The 25,690-nt window shown below is 37.0% G+C and overlaps 1 protein-coding gene across 5 annotated transcripts in view; it reads right to left on the bottom strand.

The window, feature by feature from the left end:
- Nucleotides 1–25,690, bottom strand: part of znf536 (zinc finger protein 536) — a 149,777-nt gene that overhangs the window by 43,438 nt on the left and 80,649 nt on the right. For 4 of the 5 annotated variants that reach the window (XM_041269049.1, XM_041269048.1, XM_041269051.1 and 1 more), the window contains exons 4-5: nt 7,968–8,120; nt 2,558–4,270 (exon numbers count right to left, since the gene is read on the bottom strand). In XM_041269049.1, the coding sequence (XP_041124983.1) occupies nt 2,558–4,270; nt 7,968–8,120 (1,866 nt within the window). The remainder of the gene's footprint in view (nt 1–2,557; nt 4,271–7,967; nt 8,121–25,690) is intronic. The other variant, XM_041269052.1, reaches the window with a different exon arrangement.

The raw sequence follows: 25,690 nt of genomic DNA, 5'->3' as shown, positions 1-25,690 counted from the left end.
CCTCTTAGATTCTCAAAGCTATTTACTCCTAGCGAATTTTGTTTAATAAATTAAAAATAAATAAATAAATAAACAAATTGCAAGCCTAAACTGAAGATGAAACAACTTGAGACTGCTTACAAGCGCCTTAATTGAAAGTCTGAGTTTTTCTGATTTGGTCTTTTCATTACTATTATTTCGAGCCGGCAGGATTTTTGCACAGGATCTCATTTGGCTCCCTCTACACCTAGGCAAGAAAATGCTGTGCTTTAAAATGCTTCCACACCACCAAAGATGCTCCCTTTTTCAAGTCAATGTGAGATTCTTTGAGATGTTAATAATTAATGCGCTATTTGCATACAAACCTAATGCAAAGTGTTTTAGATAATCATATTCTGTTCTGTAGGTTCTGAATTTTATTCCCACGCTGCATGTGTCTCCCATAAAGAATATGTTTTGTTTTAGAGTGTGTGTCTAAGTTTGTGAGGGGAGACTGTTGCTGGAATCAAATACGCAGGTCAGTATTAGGTATTAATTTAACATGTATTAAACTTTTTTTCTCTGGATGACTGCATTTACAAGCCCTTTTAACCACTGGGACAACATTGCTTAATAATATGCCATTTTTTATATGTGGCAGAATATACCAAAAAGAAACCGACTTAAAACTGAATCTCAAAAGTGGAAAGGATTTTAGCATCAATATTACGATTTCTGCACTTTCCTCACATTATATGTGTCTAAAACCTTTCTTCTGCCATTGCTGCCTCAGTGGGAAAACACTGTGAGGTGCTTCAAGCTCTATGTTAAAACCATATTCCTTTTTATATGACCTATCTAGACTGCAGAGGTGTGAAATCACTTTTTCCAGTTGCACATATGGGAGAAAAAGCAATTAAAAAGTACACATTCAGTACTTAGATGCACTTTTTAATATGATTTTAAATAGTATGGGGGGGGGGGTTAAGGGGTTAGGAAGTGTTTTTTTTTTTTTGGTATGTTACAGGGACTGACCCACTCCACGGAGTATTAAAAATAAAACAGGTTCCACTACACTACACACAAGTTCCATATTCCAGAAGGTCAAAAGCATTTTTAATATAAACCATTTTGACAATATAAGTAAACAAGTTTACTACTGTAAGTGCTATTTTTTTTTTTTTTTAATATATGTTTTTGAGCTGTGACCAACATTACGATAAAGTAAACTGGTTCCTAACAATTTACAGAACACATAGCTTACTCAAGTGCTTTTTGTGTTTGCTTTACATTCCATTGCTTGTTGTTTAACTTGTGACACACAAGCAGACACAAGATTCTAAAGATGGATTTTCATGCAATGGCACAGTATTGCTAAGATTTTGTTAGTCTAAGGTGAGAGATACAATGTGTAATGATTACTATGGTAAATGTGCACACACAGTTCAGTCGTTTACCGTTCTTATCTCCTTGCTTCAACTACCCTACCTGGTTCTCTGTTCTTCACTGTCAAATACCTTGTTTATCGTAGGCTTGCCATGTTTCTAAAACACATACACATTGCATTACATACATTATTTTGTTTTAGGACCCCCCCCCCACCCGGTTTATTTATCAGGAAGTGCCTTATATGAGTTTAGATTGCCTGAAATATATTATTATTATTTATTATTCTGTTACACAGCTCATGATAAAATCACTTAGCTGTTCCCATAGTCACTTCTTACATGGTCATCCATAATAAACATTTAAAAAAAGAAGTTAGCACTCTTGGATCTTTTTTTTTCTTTTTTTTATAACTCTATTGGTTGCATTTAAGTGTTAAGTAGTTTGAAAACAGAAAATTCAGGGTTTGTTGATCAATTGAGTCATTGCTTGTTGATGTGTAATTAACTCGCTACAGCACAGAACACTAATCATTGGTATTGCATATAGCACAGTAAAGGAAAGCCTGTGAGGGTTACTGCACCAGGTATACATTATAACGTTGCATACTGGGTTACAGTACAACTCGCATGTTCCTAACGGATCTGATTTTAGACTATAGCTGCTAATATAGTATATATTCTCCAAGTGTATAGGTCATATACAAAAAGCACTGTTCCTCACTTACCTTGTACAATCTTCATTGGTTCCTAGTACTGTACTACATGTGCTTATACCAATTTATTATTTTTTTTTTTTGGGTGAAAATTTTGTTTTGTTTTGTTTGTCATGAAAAGCAATCAAAAACAGTGGTTTTCAAGTAGCTTTCAAACCCTTAAAAGAATAACGAAAGATGACAGTTCATTCATCACAGGGTCATACATCTTCCGACATTATAGGGTAATAGGCTTTTGGGACTGTGCGTTTTATGAAACCTAAGATGGTTAAATATGGTGCTTTCATAAGCATGGGAGCAGAGATCCTGTTCTGGAGATAGAATTATTCTCATCCATCCAGGGAAACTGCTACTGCAGTAATATAGACTAGTAATACAGATTAATCTGTTTCTTCTTACAAGTGAAAAGCTTATAAACTTGCTTGAAATAAGGATGAACTAACTTTCAGCTGCTGTGAATGTTGGGAGCAACAATCAAAAGCATGCCATTGCACTTACCAGGCAAGTCTGGTCTCTTGATGCCACCAGTGGTGTTTGAGCTGTTTCCAAGACCATTGAATGCCGCAAGGTTCTCAGTGCTGTAGGCCCTCAGGACAGACAACATGTTCATCTGCTGCTCAAGATGGGCCTGTTCCGGTTTCATCACCCCTGGAGGAACTCCTTGAGATGAAAGAAGATTCATGCCGTGCCACTGTTTCTCAAGGGGCATGGAGGACATAAGCCCCAGTGAGTCCTCTGCAGCAGACTCAGTTTGCATCTGGTCTCTGCTTTTATCATCATCATCATCATCATCATCATCATCATCATCATCATCATCATCATCATCGTCATCATAATCATGATCATCATCTTCGTCTTCATCATCACTGTCCTGTTTCTCCGTGGCTGACTCATTGTTGCTCTGATCTGCAGCTCTGGCTTCATCTTCATCATCACTGCTCTGTTTCTCATTGGCTGACTCATTGTTGCTGTGATCTGCTGCTCTGGCTTCATCTTCAGACTGATCTTGCTCCTCTGAAGTCTCCATTTCATCACAACAGATTTTATCAGAAAGTTCGTCACGTGCATACCTATTAGTCAGACTTGTGGGCTTAAGATTCGAGCTTTCGCTGGTTTGAATCATTTTCTCAGCTTCATGACTGGACCCCTGTGATCCAGCTCTGCTAGAAGTTGCGTAAAAGCTAAACTGCTTGAAGAAATTGTTTTGAAGGCTGCTTACATTACTGTCCATGTGGTTTGGCCAAGTTGAAGTCTTCTGTTCTCCCAAAGATTCTTTGCCTTGCTGTTGCTGGTTCATCTTATCTACATGGGTGGCTTGTTTGGAGACTATGGCCTCTTTGCCAGATTGTATAGCACTGATTGCTAAACTAGCTTTGTTTGCTGAATAAGACTCACCTATTTGATCCTTGCTCATTCCTGCAATGTCCAAGATGCTTTCTTTGCGCTTGGTTTTCCCCAGGTGGTTAGCCTGCAGATGGAGAGCCATCAGCTCCATGGACGAAGTTGTGAATGAACAGAAAAGGCAGCCGTGCCAGGCGATGTTGTCTTGGATTGAAACAGAAGAGCCAGGCAGAGAGGCAGAATCTGGCCTGACGGACAGATCAAGTGGTTCGTACTGAGATTTCTCGGATTTGCCTTCTGAAGGCTTGGCATCTGTTTTCTCCTCGCTGTGTTCGGTTGTCTTGGCTTTCATATCTGAGCTTTCGCTAAAAGGCTTGTCTTTCATTTCCTTGTCTTTCTTCAATGAGCTCAGAACCACATTGTCCATGAAGGCCTGCAGGGAGCCTTGGAAGTTGACTCCATTGCCCACCATGCTCTGGTAAGCTCTCCCCAGGTCAGAAAAACTAGGCACCCCTTCCCCGGAAGCCTCGGAGCCCTTGAGATTTTCTGACACCGGGTCAGAAGCCACGCTAGTGCACTGCATATGCCTTTCTCTCGAGGAAAGCATCCCTGATGCCCAATGGTGACGAATCATGTGGCCACCTCTGAAGTCCATGCCGGGCACTCCTTTGAAGACACCTCTCAGGATGTCTGGTCTGATGAACACAGAGCTCTTTCCGGCTCCGTGGTCCTCCTTGTGTTCTTGGGGATGTCCGGAGAGAAGCCCCCCGCCATTCTGCCGCTCCCTGTGATGGCGCTCCAGGTGGTACTTGAGGGAGGCTGACTGAGTGCCAGCGTAGTCACAGTGTGGGCACTTGTATGGTTTCTCACCTGTGAAAATAAAGATACAACAATTTCACTATAACTGGACACTGGTAGTCTCAGTTAATGGGTAATCAAGCTTATTTAAATGCATGGTAATCCAAATGTAAACATAAAGAGAAATACCATTGTAAACTGTCCAAGTACCTTCCAAACAGATCCCCTTTTCTATGGACTACATTATTACCATTAAATATAAAATCCTCTGAAAAAACGTGGATCATTATTTACCATACTTACTAGCTATTAACATATCCCTTTAAATCAACAAAAGCAAAAATGTTTTAACAAAAGCACATACTTCAGAAAATAACTACATCTGAAATAAAAGGATGTTTGCTACATATTGTGTGTGTGTGTGTGTGTGTGTGTGTATAGCTATAAAATTTGTTTAGATTATACATATGGAAACCATTTTTAACCTAAAAAAATGTGCATTGTTACGCAAGACTGAATTGAATGATTTAAGTCTTGCTCTGCAGTAAATCATGGATATAATTAGCAAATGGCATACTGCTCAAGTAATTTATCATTATTTGGAGGGCACCATTCCAGAAAGATTCAAAGATCTGCAGACCCACTACATTGTTCCTAAATAAAGGTCTACAAATACAAATTCAATAAAATATTAATACTGGGTTGCTAGTTTGGAGGAATGCATTTCAGCTACTATATAAAATAAACCAAGTAAGGCAGGATCTAACCCAGTAAATGCAATACAATCTGAGGGAAATGCAATGAGTTGATTTAATAATAATCACAACCCCTGGTGTAAATAGTCATTTTCAGTTTCTTTTAACTGGGCAGAATGTTGTTTTGTTTTGTGTGTGTGTATTTGTTTTGTTTTGCTAAAATAAAATAAAAATTAATCTGCTTTGCTCCTGCTAATAAGCCCAGGTTCAAAATGAGCATTTGCAATACCGGTAGTACAATGATATTCTTACTAGACACAAAGACCCCAACAGATTAGAATATGCAGGCTATGTCAATGAAGCTTGAATATTAATCAATATCTGGGCACACTTGTGAGCCTGGGGTCTCGACAGTGTCTAGCTTTTGGGTCCAGTAGGACATCTGTTTTATCTTACTCGTGGGCCATTTGTGACATCTGGGAGTTTACAGTATCCTGTTTTGCAACATTACACACAATTTACTGCTAAAGGTCAAAATGAACCTACTACTACCTTTTCCCTGGAATTCTAATGAACAACACATTCCCTGTACATTGATTGAATCGGAGGGACAAGAAACAGTAGTGCATATCAGAAACTTAATTTGAGGCCTAATTGCAAAGAGCTTTTGTGTCTTATTTAGAGAAATATGACTTTCCCTTTAAGGAAAACGTTTAAATTCTGTTTTTTTTAAAGCATTGATACCACATTTGGCCACTATGTGGTGCTAAGTGCTAAGTTTCTCATTGTAACCAAAGGTTATGAATAAGACCTTAAAGGGCAAGTGATTTTGAACATTACAACCTTATTTGTGCTCTTTTACAGTGGTGTGCATTAAAAACTCTGAATAAAATGAATAACACAGGCTTGCGTTGCCAAATTGTGTGCAATTGGGTGCTTTTGATACACATTCTCCTCTGTGACTGTTTGATTTGGTACCTTTTCAGTAAAATACCATTTCTAATTAGACTGCAGCATTCCGCAGTGCTGTAATTAAAACAGCTAATAGAAATGACTCGCTTTATTTTGAATTTCCATACGGTTTATAACTGATCCTTCAACGGCAGTCTGTAAGCTAGCTACTGTATTAGGACAGGCAGTTTAAGTGAAGAGGGTGATGTGTTTCTGTATTGGTAGCAGTACTTAACATACTGACATTGTTTTTTTTTTTTTTTTTTTTTTACAATATGCACATTTCTGTAATTGCTGGTGTTTATTTGTTTTATGTGAAATACCTTAAAGTGTGTAATAACGGGTGGCATAAACATACTGTACTAATTCCTCAGCAGACCCGTTTCAGGGAATTTATATAAACAGTACCCACATTTTTCAAAGTATATATGTACACTGTAAAAACTGAAGACCTTTTTTACACAGATGCTTATTGCTAAACACTGCCTTGTCCAGAAGGGGACAATCTGTGTCCCTAATTGCTGTCACTGAAGCCTAGATTCATTATGTGACTTTCCCATTAAAATGTGAGCATTAATTTGTATAATGAAATATCACCCACTGCAGTGTTCATTAGCTGTGCCCCACTGTATACTGCACATTGTTAGCTACCTAGAAACTGTAGTTAATTTCACTAATGGATATTTTCCCACTCAGTGTTCAGGAGGAAATTAATATTGTAACATTAGCTCTTTAACTTTTAGAGAAATTTAAATTCTGTTAATTCCTTTCAACAAAATTTTAGACAGTTGTTAATCCAATATTTTATTTTACGACCATATTTAGTAAGCAAAGCAGTGTTCGGACAGGCTGGAGGTTCTTTTTTTAAAGGCTGTCAAACTCCTGGTTTAGTTTAATTTGTTTTAACGTCGGACAGATTAAAACATATGAGGAATGCAGCACAATAGAGACTAATTTCGCCATGTGAAGGATTTGTTTCCTAAGTAAAGCTGCATGTTTTTAAACAGTTGCATCTCCATACATGAATAGGCGTACATACTGTACCTAATACACACGTGAAAATGGAATTAATGAACCAAACTTTAAGAAGGGTTTTACTACAAAAAGATAGTTTGAATGTTTCTTCTACTAAGTTGAAACATGAGACTGGTAGTTTGTGTTAGCTCTAGGTACTAGGACAGAAAGGGTTGTGATTTTAATGGTTTCCCTACATGTATTGTTTTAATTTTATATACTATATTAGCAGCTATAGTCTAAAATCAGATCCGTTAGGAACATGCGAGTTGTACTGTAACCCAGTATGCAACGTTATAATGTGTACCTGGTGCAGTAACCCTCACAGGCTTTCCTTTACTGTGCTATATGCAATACCAATGATTAGTGTTCTGTGCTGTAGCGAGTTAATTACACATCAGAATTGTTTGGACGTTCTGTTTTTTTTCAGCAAGTTATACTATACTAGGGAAGAGGAAGCTTGTGACCTTTATAAAGTGCATTTAAAGAATGTTCTGGAGTCAGGAGAGCAGGGAAGAAACGACATTAGTCAGGCCTATACTGCAGCTTTGTAAAGTAAAACTTTGCTGGACATTAGCTACCCAGGATCTGAAGGATATTTCTGAGAAGTGAAGGTTTCAGTGATGAGAATGAGAAGTGATGAGCATTCCTTTGCTGTCCAGTTCCTAACTGTTTCTACAACCGCATCCCAGCGTCTCTTGAAGGATCCCAATGAATCAACAAAATGGCTTGGCAACCCATTCTATACAGCCGCCATGTGTGTGTGTAAAGAACAGCCTCCTACTTTCTCTCATGAATCTGTCTCTACTCAACTTCCAAATGAGCCTCCATGACCATGTATTCCCATTCTAGTCTGTCTCCCTCCAAAGCTGCAAATGTTAATTTTGTAATGTGGAGACCAAAACTGAGTGGTTTTGTGTGGTCTCACCAGGGCACAAAACTGAGTTTTCAACACACAAGTAACCCTTAAGCTGTCAATCTGTACCTGCCTTCCCTTTCACTCCTCAACACCACTTATTCCAGCTTCACTACTGCAGCTACCTGTTGGTCTGACTGTTACAAGTAAGCTGTGGGGGATGTCCTGAACTACTGAAGTCCATATTCCTCACCTGTGTGAATCCTCAGATGGACCTTCAGGTGGTGTGATGTTCGAAAGGATTTTCCACAATAGGGACAGTCCTTCATAGCTGATCCCAGGCCTCTGTCTCTCACTAGAGACGACTGCTGGACTCCCATTGGCTTCCCCACATCTTCCCCGGCATCTACAACACAGACAGGGTCTCACGTCACTTCAGCACTTGTCAGAAACTGTTTTCGCTAAATCTGCTAACGCTACACAAAGTCAAACACATCAATAGCACACCTATTTTTTCCATTTCAACCTGACAGAATGCTGACAGTTCATAAGCTTTCAGTTTTTTTTTTTTTTTCTTACAATTATTTTATCCTAGCTATCATCATCTTCTGGTAGCATGTGGTGGAATGCATTGAAACGAACAATACAAGAAAAGAAAGGGCTATGTCAGCAGCAACGGTTCTTATTTGTTGTAGTCTCTGACTTTGATATGAAACATTTCTGGAGCTGAAACTACAAAGTACAAAGTCAGAACAATGGGCCCAGACTCAGATGAACTATTTCTAAATGGGGCGTGTGTGTTTCAGCGACTGCAGAATTACATTTGGAAGCTGGAGTTTTTTAATGTTCGATGTTAATGGAAGTTGAGAAAATTATGAAAACATCTGTGGCTACTAAGAACTTCATTCAGTCGGACAACTGCCACATACTGTAATATGCCTTTGAGAGAAATCTTATGATAGAACACTTGTTTTAAATAAAAACCCATATCAAAACACCCACAGGCATGATGAATAAATCATTCTGTATTTCCTCAAATGCCTTATATTTATGTACATAGAGACAGCTACACAAAGGTGATATTGCAAGGTCACCTAAACCTTTAACAAAATATTTAATGGCTATAAAATGTTTCACATAGCTTTTGCTTCTGGTTATTGTCTTTTTAAGCAAACTACTAACTAGCAAATAAAGTAAAACTTCTACGAAAAGCCAAGTAGACAAACATGTGCCTTCATCAGAGTAACTGACCTGAAGGCTATGGCTAATCTTTTGCACCTTCATCTGATGCACTATACACCATGCATTTAAAGCAGCCTTTTAGTTAAGTTATTACTGTTCTTTTATTGAGAATTTGGTGCCTTGAAGTAATGTGATCCACATGTCATATTTTAAAAATCAAACCTTATCATTGTAAGAGTCTATATAACTTAGTGCCAAAATAATTTTGTTTAAATACACTGTTCTGAGACTTTATTGGAACCCAAGGTGGGATTGGATTTTCTCTTCCCTGTGAGTGGCTTTACACATAGTGGAAATGCCACAGGATATATTTAAGGTATAAAGCTGCTGTGTAGTCTCAGAAACGGAGAATAGCATTGGTCTAGACAGTCACAACTCGAATGACCAGAGCCCTGCAACTATCTTTCAGGGAGATCAAAAACATCCTTCTCCGGTTTTTAGTTAGTGAAACGTAAAGCTGGCACATTACAAGCCCTGAATCTAAACAAATGTGTTTCCATTATTCACAGGAGTAAGTTTGTATTAGTCGAATGTTTCTGTTAATGTGCAATACTGTAGTTGAACTTGCTATTTGCCAACTTGCTGCACTGAGAATGACATCTTAAATGTGTCTAATTAAGCAATCAAAGGATGTGAGTGAAAATGTAACCATTTCTATTTGAAATGTACAGTTGCTGGCAGTATTCCACGACTTTCAGAACATGTTACAAAAAAAAAATACAAATTAGGATAAAGCATTTGATTATTTTTACATCACATGATATGAAGAGAGGTACGTGCAAACATGGAAATTAGGAATTCGGTTTTTTTTGGGCCTGTTCCAAAATTGAATCTGTGCAACGGTTTAGCATGCCTATCAATGTGATTAAAGCCATTTTTGTTTATTTTTTTAATCTTGATTGAAAATCTATGGTGATTTAAGCAGAATTTTATGAGCGATATGTTATCAGCTCCATTGTACTATTCTTTTAGATGTATTTATATTCCTCTCAGAAGCATGTGTGACCAGACTTGGTATTTGGACACAGCAACCAAAAAACACCTCCCAATATCTTTTCATTTAGTCGCTGGCAGGAATAAAGTCCCTGGTGAACAGTGGCCCGTGTCTCTGTCTTTAATCAGCTGACTGATCCAGGCTTTTAATATGGCTGTTCCAATTATTGTAAAAGTCATCTAGTACCTTATAACCACAAATATTGACAGTTTATTGCACAACACATTTATGACATTTGAAGGTCACATCATACATTATACATAGTCTTTTAGGGAAGTGTCTGCAACAGGGAGATACATGATAACCTCGCTACCTATAACTATTTTTGAGATATTGATTTTATATTTTATTAAAAAAAAATAAAAATGAAGGGTAAAGTATTTAAATCCTGTGGAGGTTAATCTTTCTGATATAATGTTACAAAAAAAAAAGAAATAAACGAAAGGGAGAGGAAATGATTTGATGAATGGATATCTTCCTAAATGTTACAAATACTGCAAGCCACACCACCATTTTATCATTAATATTTAACAGCACTGAATAGCAGAAAATTGCTATTGTATTTTTATTTTGTCTACAACCTTACCCACTCCCTTTCTATAGGAAAACTGACAATTTCAAGGTGCTTTGATTAGAAAGCGCAATCTAATAGATTTGTTAATGTTATTTCTAACAGTCGCTACTGCATGCCTGTGTACGAATAGAATGTATAGATGGGACAAATAATAGCCAAGGACTGTGCATATTTTATTATAAAGCTAGAACATATTCTTGTTTTTAATAAAGTGCAATAAAACCCTCTATTCTTTTTAAGTTTTTACGCAAATGTAATTTAACATTACAGAACAAAGAATAAAGATCAAATTCTAGTAAAGTCATACAAGCCATCTGGGAAACAGATAAACATCAGTCACCCCGGCTGTCTAGCATATCGCAGCCGTGCCACTGAGAGTAAGCAGTGGAGTGACACAATAAAAACCTTCATCCTCCTTCTGATATTAAAGACTACTCTAGTCCATATTGTAGAGCAGGGGAGCAATTGAAATACCTGCCTATTCTGTTTATGGACACTAATATAGGCTGCATATTTCTTTTAAATATCTTCCTACCCACCACCCCAAAGACAGACAGAATGGAATTGGCATTGAAGAAGCAATTAAGCAACTCTCCATCAAGCCACACCCTGCTTCCATTAATTGCTGGAATAAAGAAAGCTTGCCTAATGGTGCCCTGTCATCACACTTCCAAGCTAAATTGTTGTGTGGTTTTGATACTGTGATATCACATACACACACACACACACACACACACACACACACACACACACACACACACATATTTGTGTTTTACTACACACTTCTTTCCATTATTAGAGTCATGTTGCCTGCGATCCACTGACCTCTCTCTTTGTAAATACAAAGAATATGAGAAAGAAAGCTTTAAAAAATGTAAAATGTGATGACATCATTTCAAAGGCATTAGCTTTTAAAAATGCACCCTGAGGGGATTTATTTCCTTACTCCAGAGCAACATAACACCATCCGGCTGATGCGCTGTTCTCTTTTTTATTTGGACTGGTGCCATCTTTGTGAACGCCTGGTTCATGCAAGTTAATCAATTTGAGGTTTAGTTACACTGCTGAGGCTTGCATTCTATAGACTGCTAGAAAGTAATTCGAACTTGCAGAATTTATTAACCAAACACCAATTATCATTAAACAGCACTGCATTATCCAGCTTTTACTACCTGACAAGAACTACTTAATGAAATTTTAGATTAAAGTTATTTAGTGGTTGATTTATTGTACAAAACCCTAATGTAGCCCATGTACAGATGCTAGTAGAAGTTTTTTTTTTTTTTTTTTTGAATGGTGTACACAAGGGACCTCTAACCCTCACTGGTATCACAGCAACCTATACGGCTCAGATTTTTAAAATGAGCATCACGCATTACATAGTACTTGGACAGGGGGTTGTTTTGACCTGTGTGGCAAATACTGTTTACTGCACAATGTTTGCAAGATGAAACAGCCTCAGAATGTGTTACATATAAGGCTTCTGAGTAAACAGGAGCACCAGATGTTCTTTGATGTTAATAATGGCATTTATTATTAATATTAATTAGACTGCATTCAGCAATACATTTGGGCCGTTTCCAAGTCAATTAAGCAAAATGGCATTCGGGAGATGTTGAGAACGACATTTTAAGGCAGGTGTTCCACAGTCCCCTAATAAAACATTTTTGCAGCTTGTGAAAAACAACCATTTTAAGCTGATTTTTTTTCCTTTGTCTGTAGCAAAGCTGTTTTAGTGCTTCAAACCTTATTAAAATTTAGATATTTTCTGCAGAAAAAGACAAACACCAGTCCCTACTACTGTATGTTATTCTCAGGATTGTCCATTGCAAAAATCTTATTTATTTATTTTTTTTATATACTAGTGATGGTAGTAAATACTAATTTAAAAATTCAAATTACTGTTAGACAGCCCACAGTATTGGGAAACATGCATTTTCTATATACTCTACTGTAGAATCGCAGCTTTCAGAAAATCTGTACAGCTCTTTTTTTCTCTATCGTGTATAATCTAGACCTTGAAAGGGTTATTGCACCACCAATGATCTCCGATTTGGCATGAGTTTTTTTTTAAGCTCTGCAACACAGCACCATACAACGGTACATTAACAATCTGTGCATTCATTTATCAGCCGCACATTTTGGATTGTATATTTATGGCACAGTGCACTTTTCATAGCTGAAAATTAATGAACACGCCTCTCTTGCAACAAACAAGCACCTGTGCTGCACAGATAGTAATCAGAAACATTTATTTTTATTAGCATTTATGTGGCCTATTTAAAAAATAAATAAATAAAATTGTAGCCGACATTACGATTTTTTTTGGTTTGTTTGTTTTTTAAAACATAAACTCATTTCCATATCTATTCAAAATGTTGACTTAATGAAAAAGATAGAACAAGAGCCCAGGTCATTTATTTTTCACTAGTATCATGTCGAACCTCCTTGAGGAAGTCTTCTTTGCAAGCAGTCCATCAGTTTACTTAGACTTTAGGTTTCATTAAAAGCTTAAACAGTGTATAGCATAAATAAAACATTAACCTCAGGAAAAATACTCTAGATTCAAGCATCCATTTACCACAATCCCTAGGTTGTGTATCTCCTTTCATGCACTGTATTTTTTATACACTCATTAAGAGTTCAAATAAAGGTTGCTAAGTCTTTGATTTGTATTTTTTCTTTAAAGAACAAAAGAATACTAATATACTTTGAAATTAACTGCAAGCACCTTACCAGCCTTTCCAGAATAAGCAATCAGAGTTTTCTATTCAGGAATTGAACAATAAGTTTTTTTGGAACTACTCCATCTTTGTTTTCTTTGTATGTCTGTTCATGCTTTATACAAATAAAAGCTAAAGAGAGCAGTGAGGTTTTATTAACTTTATTATTCTGCATCTTGATCACAGTTGTGCGAAACAAAGGTGGCGACTCGGATGGGAGAGATGCAGGCTGCGCTGATCAGAAAACTAGAAACAAAGAGTTGCTTTAAGTTTTATTGGCTCAAGCTGCAGTAATTAGGCGACGGGATTCAGGGGCTATTATTCAACAAAAATATCCAAGATTAACGGTCAATAGGTATCAGTACTTTATTATGTATTTAAGATTAGACTTGTTCTATGAGGAGAGGTGAATTGAATTGGTGGAATGGTTATTTTGAAGGTCGAAACCATGCTTTCAAGTTGGTTTATCGGCACAAAAAAAACATTTTGAAAATGAAATGCTTGTTTCTCAGGCCAGACCAACAAAAACCTGAACATGTGAAACGATGTACAGAGCTTTTAAAGACACTTAAGGACAGGAGCAATGGTATTCATAACGCAATGCAAGTTATGTCATAATACTGCACAATGACCCTTAAGATCATATAGTGATTTGTATAAATACATAAAGTTTTTGCTTAAAATGAATAAAAGCAGCATTATTCTCTTGTCAACTGTTTGCTACAGTACAACCACTTCACATATACAAGTTTACCACCCTAGTAGGAGGGGGGTGGGTAATTGTACCCCATACAGCACATATCCTTATTAAAGATCATGTACAGCACCACTCCAAGAATGTTAATCTGTTGTGAAGGTCATTGACAGAGAATAATAATACCCATTGGGGACCTAACAATTTGCCATTTCAGAACATGGCTGATGACTCAACTATTAATAGACTTCTTATAAGACTATAACTATTCTAGTATTTTCACAAAAGCTTATGTCTTCTATTTGTCATATTCGTTATTCGTTGCAGATATCTGACATTTGGTGCAAATTAATGTGAACCTAAACCCAATGAAATGTACATGGCTGGCTATTGAAAATCACACAGATACTGTGTATATGTTTCATCTGAAGAGACAGGGTTCTTTTCTATATTCTTTTGAAGTGATACTGTTAGAAGAAAGGGGATATAGAAACTATGATATCACAGTTTAAAACAGAGCTTCGTTTATATAAAGAGTGAACACACTTGAAGTGTTTAGAACCTAAAAAATTATAAAACAGTAAGAATGATTCACTAATTGTCATTAAGCTGCTGAGTGGAAGCAGCATTCAGCATAAAGTATGTGTCTGTATTTGTCTGTGAACAAAATAATTCTGGCTTAAGCTATTTTTATCAGGCTTTAAGCATGTGTTCTTTTAAGTGATCAGCATTTTTGGAATCACAAATAGAAGTTAGAGGGCTTTATCTACATAAGCTTAACATCTCAAGACTAATTACATATTAATCTTGATCTGTATACCTGCAATATGAGGGCAATGAATTCTTCTACCAAACACTATCATGTACATATATAAGTGCATTATATTACCAAAGTGAAAACTGAAACGATAAAAAAAAAAAGCTTACTGCTAATAGCATAGTTTACTGCACAGACACTTTTTGTTTGGATATTAAGCATACATTTGGTTACAGTATTATTCTATATTTTTAACAAACAACCATTAACAAAATATTTTCAACATAGTTATTCTCCAGATAATACAATGTTCTGCTAAGAACTGTATTCTGAAGAGTATGTCTACCTTCTAATGTCTGTGCAAATGTTGCTTTCCACCAACAATACAAAAACCTTCTAAAGCACTCTACAATACTGCTAATAATGCAAATATCAGTTTACAGGTCCATTTCTAAACATCTGTAAACATTGAAGGTGCTGATTATTACTAACAAGGGGTAATAGTTCATTACAAAAGAAAGCTACTTCTCATAAAACAGTTTTCTTATAATGCTTTCTATAACATTGTAATGTGTTTAAAAATATATGTATAATAACACTGTTTTATGTATCCTATTATTTCATTATTTATAATAAAGCCTCAAGCCAAAGTATAAATATAAACTATAAATTAATAAGCTATGGAGTTTTTTTTTTTTTTTGTATTTTTGTATTTTTTTTTCTTATGTAAGACAAAGGACCGAGTAAAGTATGAGTATTGTATTTTTTTTTTCATTAGAAAGCAGTAATTAACACTTCTAAGCTTACTATCAGACAGGAAAGAAACCATAGCAATCTCCATCCTCATGTTGATGAATTTGAACTTGTTAATTCCTGCTGGCTCAGTTGAGATTGTATGCAAGATCTCCACACTGTGTGGTCCCACGATACTGTTACCTTCTGCTAATAGCTATTCAAAAAGAAGGATTTGGGGCACGCCATAGGCCCTGACTGGCTGTAACAACACGAGGAACAAGTCAAGAAAATAGGTCATTAAATCAAACAGTGGGTCCTAGTCATTTTCAGTCCTTTTCCTTTTTGGTTTTTAGAAGCATCAGAACTGCATTTTGCTGTCACTAATTTGCTTACACCCATAATTTTAAGAAGGGGGGGGGGGTTCACTGCGAAATTAAAGTTCAGACAACTGGCAACAAGGCCAGTGCTGCAAGGGTTAGCTTAGTTACTTACCATTTCAGTTCACATCAACCCTGCAAAGTTCTCAAGTGCCTTGTTTAGAACTCTGTTGAGGCAAAAGTTTATAAATACTTGAGATCAAGGGTTATACTGACCAAAACGAGAAAAGAAAAAAAAAAGTGCAGGATAATAATGGTGAGAATTCATCTTCGGTACCAGGACATTAGGGGAAGCAGAGATACTATTGCTATCTATAAATTAGCTTGGTGATATCTAAAGAAACATAGGAAAAATAAACATCGCCACCAACATGGCAGCCATGACAGTGGGTGACCGATTAGTTTCTGGTTGGATTTCTCTTCTGGGACAAATGATGGCAGAAAAGACACTGACCAACCCATAGCACAGAATCATGGGTGACTGAGGGGAAGACAGGGACTGCAGAGGACTGTTTATAAAGGCATCAGTCAAATACCACAAACAAGCTGAGTGTGGCGGAGCAGTACCCGGACAACCTGGGAAACGTTCAAACCACTCTGATGAGTTTCTGTACATTGCAAACCACTTAAGGAAGGTATTGGGGATGTGAAGCTCTCCCATTGCACCATCACTAGGTGTTGATTAGAGTGCTTTATGGACCTGGAGATTTGGACAGAACGACTATTTTGTCCATAATGCGCAGAACTCTGCCATACCAGTCTAAGGGCTCCAGGGCTGATATTAATGAAAATGAACATCAAAAATGTAAAACTTTGATTTTATTTTAAAACAGTCAACTGTCAGAAATTATTGGTACAGTAGGCGCTGTCTAATCAAGATACTGATAATCGGTATTTCTGCTTAAATGGGATACAACTATAGGAAACGGTTCTTCCCAATGCTATTTATGTCGTTTAATTGTGTCATCATTTTGTTTAATTGGGATACAGTATTTTCAAATGGTGAACGGAGCTTTTCAGAGCAAGACAGGTTTGTGTAGCACAGTGTAGTGAATACATGATTGTGCTGTGACTTGTGTAAATTGCGTAAACCATGTTGAACTCTTGAAGAAGGAGGAGCCTCCTATGGTTTCTCAGGCTGCTGTTGCAAAGAAAGTTGTCAACATCGCAAGTGCCTCGTCTTGCGATAAGATGGGATCTCATTCTTTTTAATTTCACGTATAAATTTAAAAAAAACAGCGATTAATTTTGTTTAGGAATTTTAATGAATTTTGATGTATTTAACATTTAATCATACTGTAATCAAAAGTTTTCTTTTCATTTAGAAACAAAGTGGGACAAGGTCGTCTCATATGCCTCTTGTTTAATTCGGGATGTTTGTCCTGAGGTGTCCCGGTAAAGCAGCAGTGACTGTAATAAGTTCACTGATACAAGAACACGCTATACTTTGAACACGTATTATCCTCAACCTAATAGAACTTGATGGATAACTATACCTTTTTTTTCTTTAACACATATTTTTTCAAATTGCCATTTATGCAATGGTGTACCTGCAAGTACACCAGAATGCAAGACAGTTTAAAATGTCAGAGAACTAACTAAGAAACTGGATTGGCCTTTGGAATCTCAATTAGGTTAAAAAAACAAAAACCTCTAACATTGTCTGTTCTAAAACAAGCTGGTGGAGGAAAATATTTAGACGTGTCCTCTGAAATATGTACTTCAAAATACTTCAGTCAATTAGACCTTGGTTTGAGCTGACCAGTCTGAAACCAAATATATATCTAGTTATGAAACCATCATAGTATATCCTCTGTCTCAAATGCATGTATAGGATTTACCTATCTATCCCACTGCAGACCTGCATATTGAGCAGAAGCCAACAGCATATGATTGTGTTAATTAATCTGCCATTGTGAGTACAGGAACAGCTGCAGTGGTCTCGTGGATACGTTGTCAAAGGAAAACAATGCAATGTTAAGCTTCTGACTGAATCTTCTATTACAAAAGAGGTCTAACAGAAGCTAAATTCATAAATCCACAGATCAATTTTTACCAGCACTAATGTCTGACCTTTAAAGGAATGGTTTTTGCATACTTAATTTCAGCTTGAAATATGGTCAGATACGTGATACTTAGGATTTGAGCCAATTCTTCTTTGAAAACAAACAGCTTGTGTGGAAGGTGGGAGCTGCAGACCTGGTTTATTAACTGCACTGGGATTCTATACATGGTTGCTGGTATTTTTAAAACAATGAATTTAACAAGATTAAGCTGGAAGCATCAATCTCTGTTACAGCGCTTCAGTTTGGGGATATCTGACTAATCAGAGAACAGTTACAGAAATCTTAGAAGATGCATTGAAGGGCAAAGAAGATGTCACATCATGACCCAATATCTATTTTTCTATTGTTGTTTCCTACCAATTACACATCCACTCTGTACATCTCATGAACCTATTTTTTGCTGAAGTCCCAGTAAATATCACCCAGAACTAAAGGGTCCATATTAAAATAAACGGTCAAAATGAGTCACTGAAAGTGCCATATCACAATATTTATGCACCAGCTTTTATATATTTAAATCTTGGACCCTTGGGTAAAGGGAAGAATATGTATAAATTAGCCTGGTAATAATACTCTAGGCACTTTAAATATTACCCAATAATTAAAGGATTAAAAGTTAATTTATTTCTATTCATTACCAATCTGACTGTCAAAAGCAATAAGTATTCCCTGAATGTTAAAACCATATAAACACAGTATCTGGATACTAGAAAAGCTAACACTAAGCTATCATGGCCAAGAATGACTACAATAAGGGCCTCAAAAATACTGCATTGAACTGCTCTTTAAATCCCTTTGAAAAATAAAACTCTTTCACTGTTGCTTTCTGTCTTCGTGTGTCTAATTCAAAGAGTACACCCTTTAATTAACAGCCTGTTAAATATCTCTAAGTAAACAAACAAATACAGCAGGAAGATGAAAGATAGAAAAAAAGGAAAATGTTTGCTGGGCCTACGTCTTGAAGCTAAATGTGTAATAGACACTCTTGGTTAGGTGTTTTGGACCTCATTCCAAAAGTCATTCACTGAATTGATCTCAACAGGGGCGAATGGAAACAGAGCCAACATTTAATCATTAAAAAAAGGGGGTTTGTGCCAACCAATATCTCTAGCTGTGTAATAGCCTCTTAGGTGTTTGTATGTCTAAAAAAGAAAGCAAAATGTCTGGGTTGGTAATATTTAGACCTGTCATTGCTTAGACCAATTGGACAGACCCATTAGAGGTAAGGATGTAGAAGGTTCTGAAAATAGCTAAAAATAAGTTGCCTTAGACAGACGATGTGAAATCAGAGCAAGGATCAGATAAGACTCTGGGTTTGTAGTTTGAAACTATATATAAACACCACCCTTTCCGGAGTGACTATGCCATGGCTCACACAAGCTAAAAATATCAGCTTCATAGAAATTAAGGTATTCATATAGTGGTGTTTTGTGATACAGAAAATGATTAGATTTGTTTGAATATCATCGTTATGTATTTTTGATTAAGCAGCACGGACTCAGGCACTTGTTTTCAGAGAATCAGTACAGCATTCCCGCTTATAAACATCTTGTTTATAAGATTTACAACATACAGGGAAACTGTTTCTTCTTTTTAAAAAATATTCTGTGTTGTTCACTGGAAAAATGACAGCAACAGATTAGGATTTCTTAAAACCCCTGCTTCCTTCTTACGACCCCCCTGCCTGGCTTCGTCTAATACTGCCATACTCTTTTCACTGTGCCTGGGTCTAGTGGTAGCAGAATGAGATTGCCGAAGGAGATGTCAATGAGCGGGCATCCCAGGTGGTGACATGAGGTCACTTACCATCCACAAAGAGCTTGATTGGACCACCAGGATGCAGCTTGAGTGACACACACCCCAGCAGCTTTCAGGCTCTTGATGTGGGAGTTAAACCCATGTCCCTAATGGGAAAAGTCAAAGTCCTTATACAGGGACAATCATGCTGTTCCACCCAGCCCCTAATTACTGGTATATTTAAGTCCACTGATATTTAAATGGATTTCTCATGGGAAGGACATGTATAAAACAATGACTGATCAAATCTGCCTCAAACATGACTGTTTGTTATTCATAGCTCGCTTTGTCTGTGTGTTGCATGAACATAAAACAGGATTTAGTTTAAGGAAATGGAACAAGTGGTACAACAAAACCTCTGCCATCTAAAGTGGATGAGATGCAGAGATAGGAAATATAGTAAATGTATGTGGGATTCAATACAGCAGCTAGCTTTGTTTCATGTTAAAAAGGGTAAATGCTGTGTTACCTGCCTAGGGGCCTGGTTATATATTTTATATAAAATATATTTTATGAAAATGAACTCAGTTTTATTGTGTTAAAAAAATAAGAATTGTCTAAATACCGGTGTTCAGTTTTGCTCAGATAATATATCGTTTACACAAGGAATTACATTTACCTAATTATTAAAGTTATTTAGGAAGAGATGCTAAACCTGTAAGTCATAGTACCAGGTGTATCTTTACTAACAAATTTGTTTTGTTCACAATGTCAAAAGCAATGTAAGCAATTACACTGGGAAACATCAACCTGCGTTCATGCAGGGATAGTTTGCAAGTTGTTAAGTGACTGCTTCTTTTCTATGTTTGGTAAGGCCTTAAGGAAGATGAATTGCATTATCGGGAAGGGAATTCCTTCACCTTCTAAACCATGTTTGGAAATTAAACTACTTTATAGGGCGAGGCAACATGCATCTTTCTCAGATGATGTACATTCAGAAAATGAAACCCTCCTACTAAACATTATTGAAAGACTTCCTGGGAAAGTTATGTATTACTTTCCACTAAGTACAGTGTATATACAGTATCAGAAATGGTGCTTATCTGTTTGTACAATATGCACTATACTGCTATGAACTAAGTTATGCTGTTTATGTACTTGCAGTACCTGAAATGACTTTGTCCCTTTAGTGTTTGAAAACTATTTGCATGTATGGCTACTTATCTTCAATTTAATCCCCTTTCCTAATCACATGACTCCTTAAACCAATTTAGGAGAGAATTAGTCTATGAATACAATGTGTTTGCAAAAGCAACCAAGTGATGATGCAACTGTGGATTAGAAAATGTTAAGTACAGCGTGAGCACCTTGTACAAGCACTGTACATACTGGATCAGTTCAAAATGATACTACTGAAAAGCATACAACGTGCGAAAGCTCCATTGTACGCTGTTGTTACCCCATAGGTTTCTGGGAGCTCCACATTTTTGTCAGGTAATGGAAATGCACCTGTGAGAATATACCTGTCGCCCTTAGGAAGAGCACCTTTGCCTCTTGCGAATAAACCAATTCACCTAAGAAAGCACTTTGTCTCTGGTGACTTTATTTGAACTAGCTGGACAAGTAAGAGTTAACCCCCAGAAGACCCTTACACTAAACATGATTTAAGCCTTGCAAATGCGGTCCCCTTGATTCACAGTCCAATGTGCTGTACAGTAAGAACCTGCGTGCTGGTCTCCAAGCTGCCTTGGAAACGCTCTTTGTCTAGTTCACACTCTTCTTTTGACCGATGGCTCATTGAGAGGTTGTTATACCAGACAAGCACATTAGCATATAATTAGCTCCGTGTGATCGGCAAAACTTCATTAGGAAATTCGGGATAATGCCATGCCAAGAACTGACGCAAAGCATTTTTAAAGATTACATAACATTAATTAGGATATAAGGATTAGACTATAAGGCAGTGTATAAACATATACAGTAAGCTCTTACAAGTTTGATAACGATGACTAGAATGTACTTGCATGGTAATTATGCAACATAGCAGATGCAGGTCTTTACAATTACTATAGTATGTTTGTATGCCTTCATTTGCATACGGCTGGCTATGACTTTAGTTTGAGAATTGCTTGTGAATTAAATCTGAAAGTATGTGTGTGTCATATTTCAGTTGGGAAAGTAATTTATGAATACTCTGAGACTCCAGCTTTGTGGTTTAAAATAAACATTGAAGAAAACGGGAACAATTAATTCATATGCTGTGTTGCAGGCAGCATTAATAAACTGTAGAGCAAGGAAGAGCATCACAAGAGGGTGGGGATTGCTTAATTGCACAACATAAATTTCTATTGTAAATGAATGTATTCCAGTTGGAAGCATTTTGTTCACATGAACAGGCATTATATAACAAAAGGACGAGTACATAGCTTTGTTATTAAGAAAATTGTATTTGTAAGCCTGTGGTGACAGCTCATTTTGCTAAGAATTATAAAGTTAGCAACATATATTCACGACTAAAAACAACAGAAGTAAGCCAATCTGTTTTGTATGACACATGCAAGTCTGTAGCAACTGCTATGCTACCAAGACATCAATAACAATGTAATTCCTTCTACATCACCATCTCATTGGGTTGCGTCATGTTATACATCTTGTGAGGCTGTTGACCCAGTTTAACTTTGGAATTTAAGTACTGATAACGTGTAGCAGAAAATATATTCCAAAAATGCAAACCAATACCCATGTATGTGCATGTATCTACATATTTAATTATGATTTGTGAGTATTAAAAGGACTATTGTAACCTGAACTGCGACTCATTCAAGTTTTGCATTCCAACACAGCCAAATGAATTGTATTCTAAACCTAATTAATCCACAAAGGTTTCATGGCTTAATCCCCACAGTCAAGGGGGTCATTGTCCTCATAGCAGAGGTCAGTGGCTGTCCCCCAGGATTTAGGGAAACAACATGCAAGTGTTCTCTGTTAGACTCCGGAGCAGTAGTAAAGCAAGACAGGCAGCATTGCAAACACGACTCAAGGGAGGAGGCAGATGCTTCACAAGACAACTCAATGGCAGCACGAAAAACCAGTTTCAAGCTTTTCCCGCAGCGGCGCAAAGTGTATGGTAAATGTTGTAAGAAATTTCAGTAGTTTGCCAGTACTGGTTTAAGTTTTGTTTGTTGTGATGGATTGTAGTTGGCATCTCTGGTCAATAAGATGACTATGCTAGTTTTACAAGCTTGAAAACTGTAAATGTAATGTCTGGCTAGTTGCAGGAAAAGTTATTAAACATATAACCACAGTAGCATAATGTAAGGGGTACTGCAGCCTAGAAAGACTTGTATCTCGAGATCTGAACTCACACACTTCCGGCTCCAAGACAGGACCTATACCAAGCGGCTTCCTTGGCCAAGATGAAAGGGGGTTCCTTTTTTAGCCTGGTTGTTGTTACAGCCCCTATTTACAGTATTGGCATGGGGAGGAATAGGGTCAGTCCACTCTCCAGAAGCAGTAGGGGTGTTGCTGGAGAGTCATGGTGCAGGACTCAGGGGGATATACAGAGGAGAGAACAAACAGTAACAAAAAATTGTTTATTGATTTTGTAATAGGCTTAGAGCAAAATAAATAAACTATAGGTCACTATGTCTACAAAGGCTAGAGCCCAACACATATGATTTACATTAAGGTAACAGGCTACCTGCATAGGTTTGGACAGATTAACAGAAAATTGATAACAACATTTCTGTCTTTTGTTTACACCCTAACATTTAATCAGTTTGCTAGGAAACCAGGCACGGATTGAAGAAAATAAAAAAATACATTTTGAATCAATTCATTGCTATATTTTAGAAATAAAGGGAATCAGAACCAAATAATTTACATGTGCTGTACAAAGACAGCCATGTATGATAAAACACATGCTCTCTATATACAGTACATGTGACAAAATTGTAAACAAGACAAAATTGGTGCAAGCCACTTTATTCATAAACCCAAATGTTAAAGATATTGGAAATGTGTACATGAGCACTTTTCCACTAACATTAAATATGGGCACCAATTACATCCAGTAGCACCTAAGCACTTGTCCTCACCAGACTCATTGTATCAGTGGGTTAAGAACTGGTCATCAAAGAAACTTAAATCGCTAAAGCAATTCGTCATTAAATATCAATGTTGATAATACCTCATTTTGCTTGGGGCATGAGCCCCAGTGGTGCCATTATCATAGCTGAATGGCTACGGATTCTATTGCTATATTAATCTTTGCTACTCTTGTAATAGAATCATGTTTGTTTGGTTAGGTATACATTTGTATTACTAGCCTGTTCCTTGTGCAAATAATCCCCTTTGACTTGGGTGGGACTTCTCAAATACTTTCCCTAGATGTACGGTCAGATTTAGTGATACTATCGACTGTAAATATTGTTTTCAGTCAACAAAAACAAAGCATTACCCATGTGGCTTAAGCATTAAGTTAATGGAAAAATACACCAACGACTGACTATGATAAAAGGGGGATGGTGTACAACAATCTGAACCTGTGCATGCTAAATTACACTTGATCTTGTTTCTTTGCTCTGTACCAAGCCACATAAACATGTCCGTGTACAGTATGTGAGGTTCTACAGATAATACAATACACAAGAACATCAGTTGTGTTACTGGGCAGCGCTGAACAAACTGCAGCGTTGCTGTAAAGCAGAACTTTGTACCATATGGCTCTTGAGAGATTTCCTCCCTCTTTTTCTTTCTGTTTTTCTGACAGCTGGATGTCTAATAACAGAGGACAAGATGGTTGGCAGCTGCACACAGCCAGCAGTGCTTTGATGCTGCTTACCAAGTAATGCTAACTTTCTACAGGTAGGCAAGTGGGATTAGACATATAGCTTTTGAATATATAAAGGTGAAGGGAAAACAGCTTCTGGGATCATATTAAAATGTACAGCTGGCAAGTCCACAAGTAAGAGAGTTGTACAGGGTGATTAGAAAGTAAGTTTACCACATCAATAACATAGTGTGTTGATGTAGTAAACTTTCTTTCTAATCACTCTGTACTTTAAGCTAACATATACTGTGCCTATATATTTCAAGGCAAGATGTGATATGTTTTCCTTATAAAACATCCTCGATGATGACATACAGCAAGAAGCTTTTAAAGGAGAAAATATAAAATCTTCAAAATCCAACAGTGATTGGTGTTTTGCATTTCATTTTCTTGACAATGCAAATTCTGTGTAGGTTAACAGTGGCATTTTTTCTAATATCGGAAAGAATTGCATTTTACATTAAAATAATTAAAGGTTCAGAACAGTAGGGTTTCATCTGAGGAAGCATTGAGGGTTTCATATTATCTCTCATGAACAGACACAGGGCTAAAAGAGAAGCTAACAATGGGTTGGTGTTTGACAGTGAACTGCTTGTGCCATGAAAAGGTGGTCCTGACAGTTTAGAGGGGTGCTTGCAGAGCTTTGTGAAGAAACCTCTCTTAGTGGATTGGGATCTTCAGTGTTCACATTTTAAAAATGACTGAGAGAGAGTGGTCTTGCTGCTGAGCTGCTCAGAAGGAGGATGATTACAGTAAGAAAAGTAGCTTGTTTACTCAAAGAGGAAAACAGATTTAACTAATCCTAAAACTAGAAGCCACAATAAATACCATTAGGGGGAGAGATTGCTTTAACAAGAATGTATTAAAAAGTAAGCTGGTCATGATATTTAGACGGGGCTGTAAAGCTACCCTCTCTTATTATCAATGTGAAAGCTCTGTAGGTACTGTATAACAAGATTCAACAACAAATCTGCATTTTTTTTTTTTTTATGAACGCCTTGATCAATAAACACAACATTTAGAGGGAGGTCAACACCAGTATAAGAATTGGCGGGTTAGTGCATTATGTAATAGAGCTGAGCCCCTGCCAGGTCATTAGGATAGTCTTGCACCCACTGTAGCTTTGCAGTAAACATGTTCCCAGATGCCTGGCTGTACACAGCTCTAATACACATAGCAGACTGTGCAAATCTCCTGCAAACACAGAGCAGCATGTACAGCGTCTTATACTTGGGGAGGTGTGCTG

Source organism: Polyodon spathula, chromosome 13 (genome assembly GCF_017654505.1).
Source record: "Polyodon spathula isolate WHYD16114869_AA chromosome 13, ASM1765450v1, whole genome shotgun sequence".
Lineage (NCBI taxonomy): Eukaryota > Metazoa > Chordata > Actinopteri > Acipenseriformes > Polyodontidae > Polyodon > Polyodon spathula.
The sequence above is the reverse complement of the archived record's forward strand: the minus strand, read 5'-3'. Positions and strand labels throughout refer to the sequence as shown.